Here is an 18,044-nt window from a genome sequence, read left to right on the forward strand (position 1 = left end):
TCAGTGTCACACGATCCTTCAGAAATCAATCTAATATGATGATTTGATGAAACATTCATTATTATTATCAATGTTGAACCGAGTTGTGTACATTTTTTTTTCAAAATTATTCGATGAATAGAAAGTTCAAAAGAACAGCATTTATTTAAAATAGAATATTTTCTAACATTATAATTGTTTTTACTGTAACTTTTGATCAGTTCAACTCATCCTTGATGAATAAAATTATTGATTAATTTTATTTCTATCCCCCAAAAATAAAATTAAAATTCTTACTGACCCCAAACTTTTGAACGGTAGTGTTTAATGTTACAAAAGATTTAGATTTCAGACAAATGCTGTTCTTTTGAACTTTCTATTCATCATAGCATCATGAAATAAAATGTAAATAACTGTTTTCAACATTGATAATAATCATAAATGTTTCTTGAGCATCAAATCATCATATTAAAATGATTTTTTTTTTTTTTTTTTAATAAAATGAGCGATGGTTTCTCTAGATAAGACCCTTATTCCTAAAGCTCTTTGAAGCTGCACTGAAACTGTAATTTTGACCTTCAACCGTTTGGAGTCCATTGAAGTCCACTATAAGGAGAATAATCCAGGAATGTTTTTTATCAAAAACCTTCATTTCTTTTCGACTGAAGAAAGAAAGACATGAACATCTTGGATGACATGGGGGTGAGTAAATGTTCAGGAAATTTTCGTTTGAAAGTGAACTACTCCTTTAATCCTCAGATTACCATAGTTGTCTTTGCGCATGCTCCAACTACAACTGTTTGTAGTTTTCCTACTTACTCAACTTTTAGTAGAACTACATTTCCCGTCAGCCCGTTCTCGGGCTGCTTCTATTCTGATTGGCTGATTCCGAAGGTGAAAGTTCAACAGACATGTTTCTCAAATCCTGTACGGTAAACATCAATAGAGTTCACGGCTTTGTAATGTCTTTGTATAGACAGCATTGTATTTAAACGTTTTATTTGTTTTGCATATTTCTGAAACATCCGAGTAGAAGACGCGGTTGTTGGATAAGACCTGCAGAATCACTATGACAGTTGTGTTATATCAGCTCTTAAAGAGGTCACATTCATAGTATGTGTTTGGTCCAAGCGACGCGATAAACAAGCGTTTAGTATGACAGCGTTACTTTTGCTGCGTGGAAGCAAATGTTGCGACAAACGGATTTGGTCGTTGTCGTCTCGTTTGAGTTGTTTTCAAAGCGGCAGAAAACTCCTGGAGAACAATCTGACTTCATACTCGTCTTTAGTGACTCCAAACACAAGAGGTCTGAAGTCAGGACGCGTTCAGGTGGGTTTTTTTTAATGGACGACCAAGTATTATGTAAACTATTTTTGTTAAAGGGATAGTTCACCCAAAAATTGAAAATTCTGTCATTAATTACTCAACTTGATCTCGTTCCAAAACCTGTAAGAATTTCGCTTATCTTCGAAACACAAGTCAAGATATTTTAATGAAATCTGAGAGCTTTCTATCCCTTCATTGACAGTCTACGCAACTACAACATGCGAGAGCAGACGTTATTGCTTGAACGCGCTTCAGAGATTAATATTTTGTAAATAAAGTGGTAAATCTGCATCATAACGTTAAGGTTAAACCACTGGGGTCACGTGGATTACTTTAATGATGTCTTTACTAACTTTCTGAGGCTTGAAAGAGGTAGTTGTGTAGACTGTCAATTAGGGCTGGGTATTGACACAATTTTCACGATTCGATTACTATCAAAGACTATAGAATAACACACTATTCACATGCTTTCGATTCAGTTTGATTACGATTTCAATTAGATTATTTTGGATGCAGTATTTCAGTTATAGTACATGGCAAATTTTCTAGAGGAAAAAAATCTCTCAAATAATGCTGTAAAATACACATGGGAGTCACTATAATAATATTGAAGGTTAAATTAACTATATATATATATATATATATATATATATATATATACAAACACTTAAATTACATTCAATGATGTTTATTGTTATTATAAATAAAGTTTAGAATTACTTAATCATAACTCCGATTCGTTTTTTTTTTTGTTTTGTTTTTTTAAATAAACATTTAAATCGCGGCTGTCATAACTGATTTATTCAAACATGCATTAAATATTGAAGAGCATTAAAAATTATAATGAATATGTAATGGTGCATAGCTATATTTTTCAGAATGCTGCTTTTCTAGCTGACTAATGAGTTTATGGTCACTGAATATGTTTTCTGAGGTAAATGTGATGTTACGTGACATTGTTTACAAGCTGTTTTATTGACGTCTTTCCGAGGTTGAAACACTGAGTGATTACACGAGACATGATACGGATTTCAGTAAGTTGTACTGTATATTTTAACATACCTTCAGATGTTCATGCATGTTAATTTCGTGCTGTAACTGTTATTAAAGCGGAGGAGAGGATGATCACATGCTTCTCTTTAACTGAGGCGCTAAAGCGATCTGTCACGCCACATTTAACAGCGCCAAAACAGTATTTATTTTTTGAATCTCATAATAAGATGGACGTCATTTGAAATATGAGACTTTCTTCATATCAAAAGTAACAAAGCACAAAGATTATTGTGATTTATTGGGCGGGAGGCGCTACATATTCTGCTCATTCATCAACTGAAAACAGACTAGACCAATCGATTCATGGGATTTAGGAATCAATATCGTAAAAATGAGAATTGATTTAAAATTGAGAAATCAATATTTTTTACCAAGCCTTACTGTCAATGGAGGGACGGAAATCTCTTAGATTTCATTAAAAAGATCTTCATTTGTGTTCCAAAATGAAAGTCTTACAGGTTTAGAATGACATGAGGGTGAGTAATTAACGACAGAATTTTCATTTTTGGGTGAACTAACCCTATAATATGAAGTTCTGCATGCCCTTGGGTGATTAACCAAGTTGCCGTTGTTTCACAGAACATTTTGACAAAGCCTTTAATCCCAAGGCTTATTGGACTTGAATTCCAATGTCACCACAAATTGGTGACAAATCCTATGAAACTGTGGAAACTATTAGGTAAGTATTTGGTTTATTTTAATGTTTTGGCTGGAAGAAGTAGTGATGCAGAGCTTTTGAGTTCTTATAAATCTTAATGCTTGTTCTGATTTGTGTTGTAAGTCTTCCTGGTGCATTGCATAATGGGAATATGTTTCACATCTGTCAGGCACTACTCATTATTTCAGCACATCCAACAGAAGACATGAAAAGAAAGAGGGTGGCAAAGGGAAGACCCCAGAGGAGGATGAAGGTATTTGTTCATTTATGAATCAATAGTTAACATCACAAAATAAACCTTGACAGGGTAACCAGAATCCCAAAAACAAAGTAGAGGAGTGTTAGATCAACCTGGAGTGAGGGAGGGACTAAATATCCTCCACAACTGGCATTTAGGTAGCAAAACACCCACCTTCCTACGATCCAATCAAGTCCCGCCCTATGTTTTTTCTCAATCCAGAAGCCATTTCACTAGATCACATAAGGGAAGAAAAGACTATCGCAACTTCCGTTTCATGCTGACTTCATTCAAAATAACTTGCAGCGACATCTTTTCTTTTGACATTTTACTGGTGCGAAGGCGGGGCAACCTGTCACTCACATGAGATCCACCAATAGCTAACTACAACCATCCAGCCAATTCCCAAGGACAAAATCAAGCCCCGCCCTACATTTGTTCTTGTTCGAGAAGCCGTTACACGTCACAATAGAGAAGAAAAGATTATCGCGACTTTATATATGAAACTAAAACCACCAGTAGGTGGCAGCAAATCCCTGTGTCAATGATAGAATCATTTATTCGATCGATTTGTTTCAAACGGCTGATTCATTCAGGGAAGCAACCCAATGTCTACTATCCATCCTAAATAGTATGTGAGATTACAATAAGTGTGTCCCAAAGCATAGTATGTTGAAAAGTATTTCTGGTAGATTTTCGAAGTATGGATGTCCCAAAACTTGTCTACTCTTTTGTTACACACTTAAAAGTATGTACTATTTCTTCACTTAAAGAGAACATACTTTTAGGGCGTAGTATAAGTAGGCAAATTAGGACGCAGCACAAATGTCTGTCTTTATGAATGGGTTATTGAATCATTCACTCAAACGATTCATTCAATAAAACACAGTAACATCTTTGTTTGGAACTATTTTTGTGGGTGTTCTTACTGTATTCTAATAAGAGTACCGCACAGTCAAAGCATGGACTCTAAAGGTGTGTTTTTGTGAATTGAGTGACATACTTGATAATATTAGCTCGCACATTATTCGCAAAACAACAATTACAATATTATCATACATTATACATATTGCACAACGCTAAACGGTCCTGCTTAATACATGGCTATGGTTTATTTGAGCTAAAATTATTTTCTTTAGAGACCATGAAGTGAGATGCAATTTGTTGACCAACTCAAATAATTCAGACAGCCCAGAAATACCTTCATACCAAATTATTCATGCTTACTTTGCCTTCATTTTCTTCCCTAGAAGAGAAAAAGAGACGAGAGCAGGAGGATCAGATGTATAGGGAGCGACTGCGCACACTGTTTATTATCGCTGTCATCATGAGCTTGCTCAACTCCATCAATACCAGTGGGGGGAACATATCCTGGAATGATTTTGTGAATGAAATGTTGGCCAAAGGGGAGGTGTCGCGAGTACAGGTGGTACCAGAGAGCGACATTGTCGAGATCTACCTCCACCCTGGTGCAGTCATCTTCGGAAGACCTGTACGCCATTTCAGACACGATCAGTGCCATACTTGATTTTAAAATTATTGTTATCGCTATGTTGCTATCAATTCCACTTTCATTATTTGTCCTGTTGTCTGTTGTAGAGACTGGCCCTGATGTACCGAATGCAGGTGGCCAACATTGACAAGTTTGAGGAGAAGCTAAGAGCAGCAGAGGAAGAGCTGAATATAGATGCCAAAGACAGAATACCAGTGACCTACAAGCGCACAGGCTTCTTTGGGAAGTGAGTAATTTGTGCTTTCCACCGAGCACGCAAACCCTACAAGCTGGAAAAAGACTGCCCCTATTGTGCTTTTTCGAATATTGCATTTCATGCATTATGTAATAGAGCTGTTTGTGAATGTATAAGATCTGCAGAGATTTCAAGATCAAAGTGATCTGAACTGTCGCAACGAGTCGTCAATGATTCTACTCTCACTTTTTATTTGCATAATGCCGGCCTAACCCTTCGCTGCTTGTGAACAGTGTCTACTTTGTCCCGCCCTCAAACACTGTAGTTGTAGCTGAGACTGGAAGAGTTTGGTTTGTGTTGTTCAATTCTTTAAAAGAAAGTATCTCCCTTTGCATTGAACTTTGAGCGCTGTAACTTTGCAGATGTTGTTTATGCTCAAACAGCAAAATTACACATTAATTAAAGTTCAAAAAGTTAAATCATAATCAACCACCGCTTTAAATTCGACTGTTGTCATAACAGAATATAACTAGATAAGTTTATTTTCCTCCACAGTGCCCTTTATGCACTCGGTATGGCTGCCATTGGTGTTGCAATCCTCTGGTACATCTTCCGACTGGCAGGAATGGGTGGGAGAGATGGCGGCTTTAGTGCATTTGTAAGTCAAGATTCCTTCATTTGAATTCGTTTTATATTACTATTAAATGTTTTGTGATGTCAAATCGTCTGTCTCTTCCACCAGAATCAGTTGAAAATGGCTAAATTCACTATTGTCGATGGGAAATCTGGGAAAGGTGTAAGCTTCAAAGATGTTGCGGGTATGCATGAGGCCAAGATGGAAGTCAAAGAGTTTGTGGACTATCTAAAGGTAAGGGCATCTGAAAGTTAGGCCCAAAACATTATTTCCAAATATGTGTGGGTGATATCTTCTAGTTATTCATGCTAAAATTTACTTGACTCTACATTCTAAATGTGTCAGAGTGCAATTCATAATGCAGTGCAAGTATATGTGGCATTCTCAGTGCAAGGGGACAGTATGACATGCATTAGTGTAAACTAGGGATGTGTGATATTGACAACTGCCTCATTAGATTGAATGAGAAAATTAAGTTTGAATAATAAGACATGGCTGTTATCAATCAAACAAAATCAGTGTCAACAACTGTAGAAGTGGCACAGAAGCTGCATCTAAAGCAGCATTTAGATGTATTTGCACTGCAGTTATAGATACATAAATAATGCTATGAAATTAATGTTTTAAAAATAATATTTGAATATTGAATTATTAAATGTTTTTTTGGGGAAAAAATGAAATGATCCTTTTAATATGAAGCTAAAACTGCCAGTAGGTTTGTGGAAAAGTCACTGTCTTAATGAGTGAGTCATTGAATCATTCATTCAACCGATTAGTTCAAACAGCTGATTCATTCAGAAACAAAGCAAATGGCAGCCTTTATGAATGGATCATTGAATCATTGCTGATTCATTCAGTAATGAAACACTGTTGTTGCAGCTTTGTTTGGAACTATTTCCATTGGCAAATAGAGAAAAAACAGATTGATAATTTAGTGTCAAAAATGTAACTCACAATATTAACTTCTTGTTTATTGAATTGTTGTATAAAATCAGTATCACATTTGTGCTGATATTTGGAAAAACCAAGCACAAAAAGGCATGAAGAGTTATTCCAGCATAGGTGGGAGCCTCAGAGCAACTGCAACAATGAGTAATGGAATCTATCAATTCCAGTTTCATTAAAATAGACAAAATTGATCAAAAGCTATTAGCGTTTTTTGAAATTTCATTCTAATTTTTGACCAGAAGGTGGCACTGCCCCGACATTTTTTGAGTACCTTTAGGGCATGGTTCCAATGACACAGAGTTTTGTAACAATATGCAAATGCATCAGTAAAATATAGCATTTTACAACAAAATTAAAATGGCCGACATGGGAAAATTAGATTTTATTCAACTTGGCATGACACCAGAAATCTAAAGAGAAGTGGTCAAACTGTTCAGGGGTGCGTTTCCTAAAAGCATCGTTAGCAATTAACATCGCAAGTGCCGTCGTTACTTACATAGTTAAGCGATTTTTTGTTTCCCGAAACAATAGTTCAAACGAACTTTATAGCAGAAATTCTAGAAATAATTTGATCTCAAACTGATTCATTTAAAGAAGTTATTTCTCACAGCCTGCGTGGTTGAACGACAAGTTTGCGGCAATACAGTTTCGGGAAACAGTCGTGACTAGCTAGTTGAACGATGCATTGTACTATGGTAGTTCAGCAGCGAGTTACATCGTTGTTCGGGAAACGCACCCCAGAAGTTACAGGCAAAAAGAACAATTTTCATATCTCCTGACCACTAGGTGGCACTGTGCCAAAACTGTGCAAGTATCCTCAGGTCATGGTTGTCATAACATACACCAAATTTGGTCAGAATAATATCTCCGCATTGCAGAGAAATAGCCTCACGTCCAATTTGGCGTGCTCTTAATCAAATTCGTTTGCGCATTATTCAAGCACGGTTTGACGAATCAACTTGAATTCGATATCTTTGTCGGCATGGTCTGAAGATGATCTTAATTCCAAAAAGTTAAAAAAAGAAGGTCTTTCCGATAAAATCAAAGGAATCAGATGAAAAAATAATTTTGTTTCTAACACTTACGCTTCAAAAGTTATTAGCATAAACGTGAGTGGAAAATTGGACAGTTGGTGGCGCTAGAGAGTTTGAGTTAGAAACTCCAAATTTGGTATGGTAACAGTTCAGACAATCCTCTATCTGTGTGCCAAATTTCATAACTTTCCCACAAGCGTTTCTATGGGCCATAGACTCAAGAACAGAAGAACACTAACGTTTTCTTTTGAAGAATCCAGACAGATACCTTCAGCTTGGGGCCAAAGTACCTAAAGGCTCTCTGCTTCTGGGGCCCCCTGGCTGTGGGAAAACCCTGCTTGCTAAGGCAGTGGCGACAGAAGCTCAGGTGCCCTTCCTCGCCATGGCAGGTTCAGAGTTTGTGGAGGTGATTGGAGGTAAATAAGACTGTTAAATATACAGAGATTACTATCCGGATGCCATTGTCAGATCTTCATGTTTCAGTCTGAACGATCTTTCCCTACCCAGGCCTTGGTGCCGCAAGAGTGCGAAGTCTTTTCAAAGAGGCTCGAGCTCGAGCACCGTGCATCGTCTACATCGATGAGATTGATGCCGTGGGGAAGAAACGCTCCACAAACATGTCTGGTTTCTCAAACACAGAGGAAGAGCAGACCCTTAATCAGCTGCTGGTGGAGATGGACGGTAAGAATAGTCGAACATACAATACTGCTGCGAGTCGACATGGACAATATTAGTCGTTTACATTATTATTTATGTTGTACTTAGTTTTTTACAAAGGCTATGTTCCGTTACTGTCATGTTAATGTTACATTTTATAAATAATTAATAAATATATTTGCTACTGTTGATTAAGTGAACGCTTAAGTTCAAGTTTTTATTATATTGTGAAATGTAATTTATTCCTGTGATGCATAGCTGAATTTTCAGCATCGTTACTCCAGCCTTCAAAAATCATTCATTTAAAGGGTTAATTTATAGTAAGAAAGAAATAGAATTTGTCGAATTAACACGTGACCTTCAATCTGAGATTATCAACATATTTTCCATCTCTCTTTTCTAGGAATGGGCACCACAGATCATGTGATTGTCCTGGCTTCCACTAATCGGGCAGACATTCTGGACAATGCACTCATGAGACCGGGCAGGCTTGACAGGCACATATTTATCGACCTGCCAACTCTTCAGGTAATGAAGGGTCAAAGCAGCAGCTACAGAATTCTTGATTCTGATTGGTTGTGAATGATTTGACTATGAAGATTTGCTATTACATTTGTATATCACTTCTCTGTGCTCTTTCTGGAGACTTTTAATCCAGTAATGGTGAATTGGGCTGTTTCTCTAGCAAAACCTGAGATAAACACATGTACACTTCCGATCACAATTTATAATAATTAAACGTTTTTGAAGGAAGTCTCTTCTGCTCATCAAGGCTGTTTGATCAAAAATATGGTAAAAACATTAATATTGTGAAATAGTATTAATATTTAAAATAGCTGTTTAATAGGCGAATAAATGTAATCAAAGCTGAATTCTCAGCATCATTACTCCAGTCTTCAATGTCACATGATCCTTCAGAAATCATTCTAACATGATGATTTGATGCTCAAGAAACATTTCTGATTATTATAGTTTTTGCTTCTTAATATTTTTGTGGAAACCATGGTACATTACCACTCAAAATATTAGGGTAAGATTAAGAAAATAAAATAAAAACAATAATACTTTTATTCAGCAAGCAAACATTAAACTGATAGGAAGTGACAGTAAAGACATTTATGTTACAAAAGATTCGATTTAAAATAAATGCTGTTCACTGAACTTTCTATTTTTCAAATAATCTTAAAAATGTATCTAAAAAATATTAAGTAGCACAACTGTTTTCAACATTGATAATAAGAAACATTTTTCAATAGTAATTGATCAAATTAAAATCATATTAGAATGATTTCTGAAAGATCATGTGACACTGAAGACTGGAGTAATGATGATAATGATCACAGGAATAAATTACAGTTTACTATATTTCACAATATTACTGTTTTTAATGTATTTTAGCCTTGGTGAGAATAAAAGTAATCATTAATTATCATAATTATTCCAGACTTTTGAATGGTAGTGTATGTGTGGAGGAAATTGTAGTGTACATGGAATAATTCAATTGTCTCCAGACTGTTGAGTTATGGGAAATTAATGCACACCTAAAGTGTAATGACCACTCCACTTCATATTAGCACCTCGGGGGTGTGTTAATTCTCAATAATTCAACAACCCGTCATCAGCTATTCATTATTTTCTCTTGCTGTTTGTGTTCTAGGAGAGGAGGGAAATCTTCGAGCAACACCTGAAGATCCTGAAGCTCACACAGCCGGCAGACTTCTACTCCCTGCGTCTGGCTGAGTTGACACCAGGCTTCAGTGGTGAGGGATGTTTTGACTATGTGACTATATCATCTCCTCACACCACATCTGACACGCTGTTCATATTTCCAGGAGCCGACATCGCCAACATCTGCAATGAGGCCGCCCTTCATGCTGCCAGAGAGGGTTACAAGTCCATTGACACCTTTAATTTTGAATATGCTGTGGAGAGAGTCATCGCAGGTATTCATTTGAGCTAAAAAAAAAAATATAGTGTACTATGATATTACATCAGAGATTTCTACACAATCAGCATCTGTTTGATGTTGTGTGTGACATGTAGGGAGTGTGAAGAAGAGTAAAATCTTGTCTAAAGAAGAGCAGAGGATAGTGGCCTTCCATGAGTCTGGTCATGCTTTAGTGGGATGGCTGCTGGAACACACCGAAGCTGTCATGAAGGTAAGAAGCACTGGGCTAAGCTCTGAAAAGTGCTATAAAAGTGGTCCATCTGACTTGTATACGGTGAATAGGAGGGGTCATCTTCGGTTCACTTAGTTTTGTCTTGGCCACAACATATTAACTCGTGGCCATGAGATGGTTTTGTCGAAGTTATGTCGTGGCAATGTGATTTTGAGGGAACGACATCTATTTCTTGTGGACACTAGTTTGATACGTAAACAAACTTACGTTACCATAGCAACCTGGAATTACCAGAAATGGATATTATTAATAAATGTACATTTTATTTTGAAATATAGCTGCAAGCAGCAATTAAGGGGCCAAGCACAACAAGGAAGCGCACAGCAGACCAACAATGTCATAATGGACTACGATTGCAATGAAGAAACTAAGACACTATAATTTTGAAGTCAATTAGACCAGCGGTATTCTAGTTAGAGCCAATTTCATGTTTTGTTCAATTATAATGGCGCAGTCCCACCGCTTTTTTTGTGTGTCCCATACATAAGCGTTTCAGTTTTGGTGAAAATGTCTCATTTTTGTTTTGGACATTTATATGTATGAACACATAAAAAATTACCCACCTGACTTTGATTGTATTTTTTTGCCACTGACTATCAAAATTTTGCCATTAGTGCATAGTCAACAACCTATGTTTTTGATTTTCCTGTGGTGGTTTCATCTCAATAGGACTAACAATTTTGCGAATGTTGTTTAAATGCTAAATCACAACGTTGCACTAACCATAAGGCGAAACCTAGCATGTTTGATATCGTTGGACTCTGCAAGAATTCAGGAATCTGAGGAGATTTTTTTTTTCATCGCACTAGGTGGTGCTGGTCCAAAACTTCTCGGGCTCCTTCAGGGCATCGTGCCATACCGAGTTTCGTAATGATACATTCATGCATTCATAAAATACAGCATTTGACTACAAAATGAAAAATGTAGCCTCAGGTTATGCTTGTGATGACATGGGCCAAGTTTGGTCTGAATACGATAAAGCGTTGAGGAGATTTTCGTATTTTCGCTACATAAAATTTGTTTGCACGTTTTTCGAAAATGACAAATCAATTTGAATTTCACAACTTTTTTGTCGGCATGGTCTGAGGATGATCTGGTTCAATTTTCATTGAAAATGTAGATTTTTTCAGAAAATTCAAAATGGAAAATGGTGCAATCGAATAGTCTTAAGCCGAGGAATCGGAGGAATAAAGGATTTTGTTTATAACCCTATTGGTTCAAAAGTTATTAGCATAAACATACGTGAAATTTTGGACAGATGGTGGCGCTAGAGGCATTGATTTAGAGGTTCCAAAATTGGTGTGGTTAATGTTGGGACTGACGTCTTTCAATGTGCCAAATTTCATAACTTTCCCACAAGCCCTTCTATGGGCTGCCATAGACTTCGAGAGCGGAAGAAGAAAAAGAAGAATAGGTGCTTGGACTATAATTAAGAATGACAAAGACAGCGTGGCATTAAGACATGGATATATTCAATTATATTATTATATTGTGCCTATATTATATTATTTTTTATTTTATGTAATACATTATATTATATATTTGCATTGTGTATGCATTGTGATGGGCTGGTCTTTTGATCTCTTGTCCTCCAGGTTTCAATAGCTCCCAGGACGAATGCCGCTTTGGGCTTCGCTCAGATGCTGCCGAAGGATCAGTATTTGTTCACCAAAGAGCAGCTGTTTGAGAGGATGTGCATGGCGTTGGGTGGACGAGCCTCTGAGGCCATCACCTTCAATAAGGTCACCACAGGTATGTCATCTACACACTTATATAGTGCCAGCGCCAACGCAGTTCTCAATGTTTGCAGTACTTGTCACAGGTTTAATAGACATAGACGAACCGTTGTCATTTAGGAATGAGATTGTGTGGGTGTTTGAATCGAGATCTTTAAATGATTAATCGTGTAGCTCTAATTTAAAGTAATTTATTCCTTCTTGAAAAGCAGTGGGTGTGGTTAAGTAACCGGTCATTTGTGGTACAGACACTGACACAACCTCATAGGTATTACTAGACGTCAGATAACTTGTAAACTCCTCGTAGGTGCTCAGGATGACCTGCGGAAGGTGACCCGGGTGGCCTACTCCATGGTGAAGCAGTATGGCATGACTGCCAGTGTGGGCCATGTGTCCTTCCCTGAGTCTGAGGATCAGGGCGGTATCGGACGGAGACCGTTCAGCCAAGGCCTCCAGCAGCAGATGGACCTTGTGAGTGCAAGAACTGGTGTGGCATGGGTGACCTCACTCTGATGGGATGTTACAGAGGCTCGCCCGGGTGTTAAATATCAGTTGTCTTCAATATTTGTGTGCGGTTATTTATATGTATTCCTTTCTCTCATGTTTAGGAAGCTAAGTTGCTAATAGCAAAGGCCTACAGACACACAGAGAAACTGCTTTTGGACAACAGAGACAAACTTATTTTGGTAAGTCGTGCTCACATCCTTGTTAGCATAGCAAGATAATATTTTCTTTGTAAGAATATTCTTAACAGTGTGTCCTAACCAGACGTTCCACAACAGCGATAAAAGGCGCCTTTTCTATGTTAATCAGAGTTTTTGTCCTAACCAGCCATGGCTGGAATATACAAAGTATGACACTGATAATTCCAGCTACTGATTATTTGCTTTATTTATTGTTAAACGTGTCTAATGTGAATTTTGCATGGCCATACTGAAAGCTACAATGGATAATCCACCTCAGATATTGAAAATAATTTAAAGGAGACAAGAACGTTCAAAATGTGAACAAGTCTATTCTATGACAAAGATCATTTAAGCCACTCTGTATTTTTAATAATGTTAAAATCGTGTAAAATTTATGTAATTCATTCTGTTGCGAGTGCAGTGCGCTTGCAGAGAGACTCCGCCCACACGCTCTTCTGATTGGCTGGGAGTTTTGATTGATTTGGTTGTGAGTGCAGTGCGCTTGCAGAGAGACTCCGCCCACAAGCATATCTGATTGGCTGTGATTTTTGATTGATTTGGTTGCGAGTGCAGTGCGCTTGCAGAGAGACTCCGCCCACACGCTCTTCTGATTGGCTGTGATTTTTGATTGATTTGGTTGTGAGTGCAGTGTGCTTGCAGAGAGACTCCGCCCACACACTCTTCTGATTGGCTGTGATTTTTGATTGATTTGCTTGCGAGTGCAGTGCGCTTGCAGAGACTCCGCCCACACGCTCTTCTGATTGGCTGTGATTTTTGATTGATTTGCTTGCGAGTGCAGTGCGCTTGCAGAGACTCCGCCCACACGCTCTTCTGATTGGCTGTGATTTTTGATTGATTTGGTTGTGAGTGCAGTGCGCTTGCAGAGAGACTCCGCCCACACGCTCTTCTGATTGGCTGTGATTTTTGATTGATTTGGTTGTGAGTGCAGTGCGCTTGCAGAGAGACTCCGCCCACACGCTCTTCTGATTCGCTGTGATTTTTGATTTATTTTAGTTGCGAGTGCAGTGTTCTTGCAGAGAGACTCCACCCACACACTTCTGATTGGCTGTGATTTTTGAAAAAAGCTTTCCTGTAGCTCAGTGGTTAGAGCGTGGCACTAGCAATGCCAAGGTCATGGGTTCGATCCCAGGGATTGCACATACTCAGATACAAATGTATAGTATAATGCAATGTAAGTCGCTTTGGATAAAAGCGTCTGCCAAATGCATAAATGTAAATGTAAATAAATGTAAATGTAAATTTATTTTGTCGCGTCTTGTAGTCGTGTCGTGTCTGGTGTGGACAAACAAATTGCTTGTCGCTGGAATCTTATCTCAACGTGTCTAGTTAGGACTCAGTGTTAGTGCCTTGTGCAAGTAATGTCCCAATAAGGCGGCATCCATTTGTGATTTTAATAAATATAATCATATACACTGAATATGTTGTTATACTGTTTTATAATGTACTACAATACACGGAGGTGCATATAGTATCTGCCAGTATTTGCACTAAGTATAAATAGCGTCTAACAACTATTTACACTTAGTATGAAGAAAATACTTTTTGTTGTTATTTACCCTTGTTTACCGAATTTATCTTTTTCTCAAACTTTTCATAATACACTCACATTTTTTCATTACATTCTCATTCACACACAAGATTTTAAGCATGCGAAATTATCTTGGGGCCCCCTGAATATGGACTACAGGATATGATGTCATGTTAAAGTGCTTCAGTTTCAGATACATAATACATTATAAATAACTTCTATAATAACTATTAATAATAACTTCTCTTTTTGAGGTCTCTATTCTCTTATGTAACAAACCGCCAAAATGAGCATTTCCTCTTTCTTTAATTATGGATCAGAGTAGAAATTACAAATCACAAGCTAAAAATAATCAAATGAAGCATTTTCAATAGTTTTTTCTTCAAAAAGCCAGGTATATAATCTGACTTTTTTTTATCTTCCGTGGTGATTTATTGTTGTTGTTTGCTGTGCTTGTTTTCAGCTGGCTAATACCCTGCTGGAGAGGGAGGTGGTCAACTACGACGACATCGAGGCTTTGCTGGGACCTTCTCCGTTTGGACCCAAAAAGATGATCGCCCCTCAAAGCTGGGTGGAGGCCGAAAGAGACAAACAGGACACGGGGGAAGATGAGCCACGCAGACGCCAGAGACCAAATCGCAAAGACAAAGATGATGACATCAACCTGAGCCCGGCTTGAGCTTCCACAACACACGTGGAAGTTCAAGAGTCGACTTTTAAGGGAAGAAAAAAAAAAAAAAATGTGTCTGCTGTTCTCGCCCTTGATGCTCCAGTTAGACCTGATCTGACTGACTGAAAAATAATGGCAACATGTGCTTAGTTGACCTTTCTAGGCTGATTATTTTGGCCAGTAATTATATTTAATATGTCTTTAGGACATTTAATTAAAACAAAAAGCAACTTACAAGCATCAATCAAGCATTTAAGGGCAATACCGTGTTTTTTCTCAATAAGGAATCGCTCTTTTAAAGAGTAGATGAAACCTCCTTTGAGAATTGCATGAAATCTGTTTTTAAAACAGTATTTGTGCTTTTTTGAGCTTCTTTCCAGACCAGCTCAAACTGGTTTTGTAAGACCAGGTAAGCGTTGCTAGCAGTAGTATGTCTGAAGTCAGTGGATATTCTGCACCATATGTAATAAATTATTACATTTGTGTTTCATGTCCAAGAGTTTTTATTATGTGCATTATGTGATTAATCTTAAATGTATTTTAGTTATTACTATATTAACTTCATGCAACATGTGTAACAAGAACATTAAAATAAAGTGTTTCCTGTTACTATTTTATATATATATATATATATATGGAACAATATTCCAATCTACCAATCAGATTTGAGGGAAAAGTTTACCATTTATGTCAAGTTTAGGCTTGCAACCAGGGTTAGGTGCTTCTACACCAGTGTTATTCACATATCTTTCCCCTCTGATTTTAAGTTATAAGTTATGGGTAGGTTGATTCAGGAACATGTCTTACTTTTATAATATATAAAATTGCCAAAACAACCACTGCAAACTAAATCACTTGTCTCTTCTCTGCTAAAAATACAGATGGGCATCGTTCAAAGCTTTTATTCATAACTGTAAAGATAATGACAGCATTTCACTTTTTCTTATGAAATAAATATTAAAAACAAAACTATGTAGATCAAAATTGAGAAACAAAACAATAATAATAATAATAGGTATTATGTAATCATGAAAAAGTTGTGTTCCTGAGGGGGAAAACAAAAATATGTACATTTGGAGCATCATTCATTTGGCAAACGTTGTTACGCTGCATTTGAAAGTAAGTGTTACTAATATTAAAGCTAAGGTGCAGTGTGTAAATTTTAGCGGCATCTAGCAGTGAGGTTGCGAATTGCAAAATAGAGATGCTATAGTGGCTGACACAGGACAAAGATTCTGAGATAGCAGAGAGTAGCCAAGCAAAAACTCTGTAGAGCAGTTTGTCCCTTTAGGGCTACTGTAGAAACATGGTGGCGCAAAAGAGGACCCGCGGTGTTTGTAGATAAAAATGGCTCATTATAAGGTAATAAAAATATAATGGTTCATTATGTAAAGTATTTATACATCACTGAAACACAGTTATGTATATTATATTGCATTTCTGTCAGTAGATACTCCTAAAATTTACACGTCTTGGGTTTACTTTTGAATTGCAGGCACACAAAAAATAGTATTACAAGCAAATATATTACACAGTATACTAGTCTTATATATAAAAAACAAGAGATAACAATTGATCAAAAGTTCTCAAAGTTAAAAAGTCTTTAAAAAAACATTCCTGAACAATCAATACAGTTTTTTTTTAAAGGAATATGACTTTCTTTCTCATGTTGAAACACACAACAATATATGTATAGCAGAATTTCCAAGCTGCTCTTTTCCATAAAACTAGTTTATACGACGTGCACAATATACAAAGCCTATGATTGCTTTTTGTGAGGAACAGATGAGGACATGGCATCTGCAGTATTACATGATGTTTTGCCATTGATTAACAAACTGTTTGTTTTTCACTTTCTCTTTATATCCTTTGATTATCGTACATTTGCAATCCTATCACCTGTACTGGCTCAAACACGCTTTATTTAAATCTCACTGCCACTTTCTCATATTCAAACTTGCCATTTCGTTATTGGTTACATGCTTAAACTAATGTCCCTTGGTGTCACCATATACATTAATGTGGAATTTTCTCTGCGTATATATGAATGTATATTAGGGTTGGGCGATATACCGCTAGATATGATTAACCGGTAGAAATGTAATTTTCTCAATGGCATTTAAAAAAGTGATTTTCAACTATTGAAATGAAATAAACAGCAAAGGAGAACTCATTTTGCTATACGTGCGCACATGAAGTTGCTGCTCATGCTGCGTGTGAGGACTGAACTGACGCCTAATTGGGATTGAACGGTTAAATAAACATACTTGTGTGTCAAAATGTCCGTCTTTGCAAGTATCCTCATAAACACAGTCATTTATGTGTTTAGTGAATGTAAACAGCTGAGAAAAAGCACATGTGTAACAGTATATTAGATCAGTGCATTCGTTCTTAAAGTGACAGCAGCCTAATAAATCTGCTGCCGTCTGTGTCATTAATGTTAATCAGACAACAAAAGATAAAGAGAAAATCACTCACATTTAATAAGAATGTATGTATAAAATGTATATTTAATTTACACTGCGAAGACTATACAGTCTTTTTTATATACATTTGATTACTTTATACAAGCATTTCTTATTTCTAGTGCTTTTAAGTTTTTCAGGTCTATTTCATTCGTGTCTTTATTCTACTGTAGTTTGTTTTTCTATATGCTTGTAATAAGTTTCTTTATTATTTTATCACTGTTTGCTTTTTTCCCCTTTTTTTTCAAAATGGTGATATATGATTTTTGTCATATCGCCCTCCCCTAATAAGTATGTATGTGTGTACATAAAAAAAGAGCACATATAAAAGCATATATAAAAGAGCAGCTGAAATTCAACAAAATATAAAAAATCTCCTTCTGTGTTCCATGAATTAAAGAAAGTCATATGGGTTTAGAATGACGGGTATGAGTGAATAAGTGGATCGTTTTCGGGTACATAATTCTTGCCGCTTACCCCACATGCTCAGCGAACCTCAGTATTGGTCATCAGCTAAAATAATCCCTCAAGAACATGACACAC

General features: G+C 36.8%; 1 protein-coding gene across 1 annotated transcript; it reads left to right on the plus strand.

The window, feature by feature from the left end:
* The first annotated feature begins 805 nt into the window (after positions 1-805).
* Positions 806-15,590, plus strand: spg7 (SPG7 matrix AAA peptidase subunit, paraplegin). Its single transcript, XM_067400217.1, has 17 exons — positions 806-1,308; positions 2,938-3,037; positions 3,186-3,269; positions 4,505-4,746; positions 4,854-4,993; positions 5,498-5,600; positions 5,685-5,810; positions 7,812-7,974; positions 8,066-8,239; positions 8,619-8,743; positions 9,873-9,975; positions 10,048-10,158; positions 10,259-10,374; positions 11,991-12,147; positions 12,439-12,602; positions 12,740-12,817; positions 14,830-15,590. Exons 1-17 carry the CDS (start codon positions 1,135-1,137, stop codon positions 15,043-15,045), a joined length of 2,376 nt encoding a protein of 791 aa, XP_067256318.1. The 5' UTR covers positions 806-1,134; the 3' UTR covers positions 15,046-15,590.
* The last annotated feature ends 2,454 nt before the right edge of the window (positions 15,591-18,044 follow it).

Source organism: Chanodichthys erythropterus, chromosome 11, assembly GCF_024489055.1.
Source record: "Chanodichthys erythropterus isolate Z2021 chromosome 11, ASM2448905v1, whole genome shotgun sequence".
Lineage (NCBI taxonomy): Eukaryota > Metazoa > Chordata > Actinopteri > Cypriniformes > Xenocyprididae > Chanodichthys > Chanodichthys erythropterus.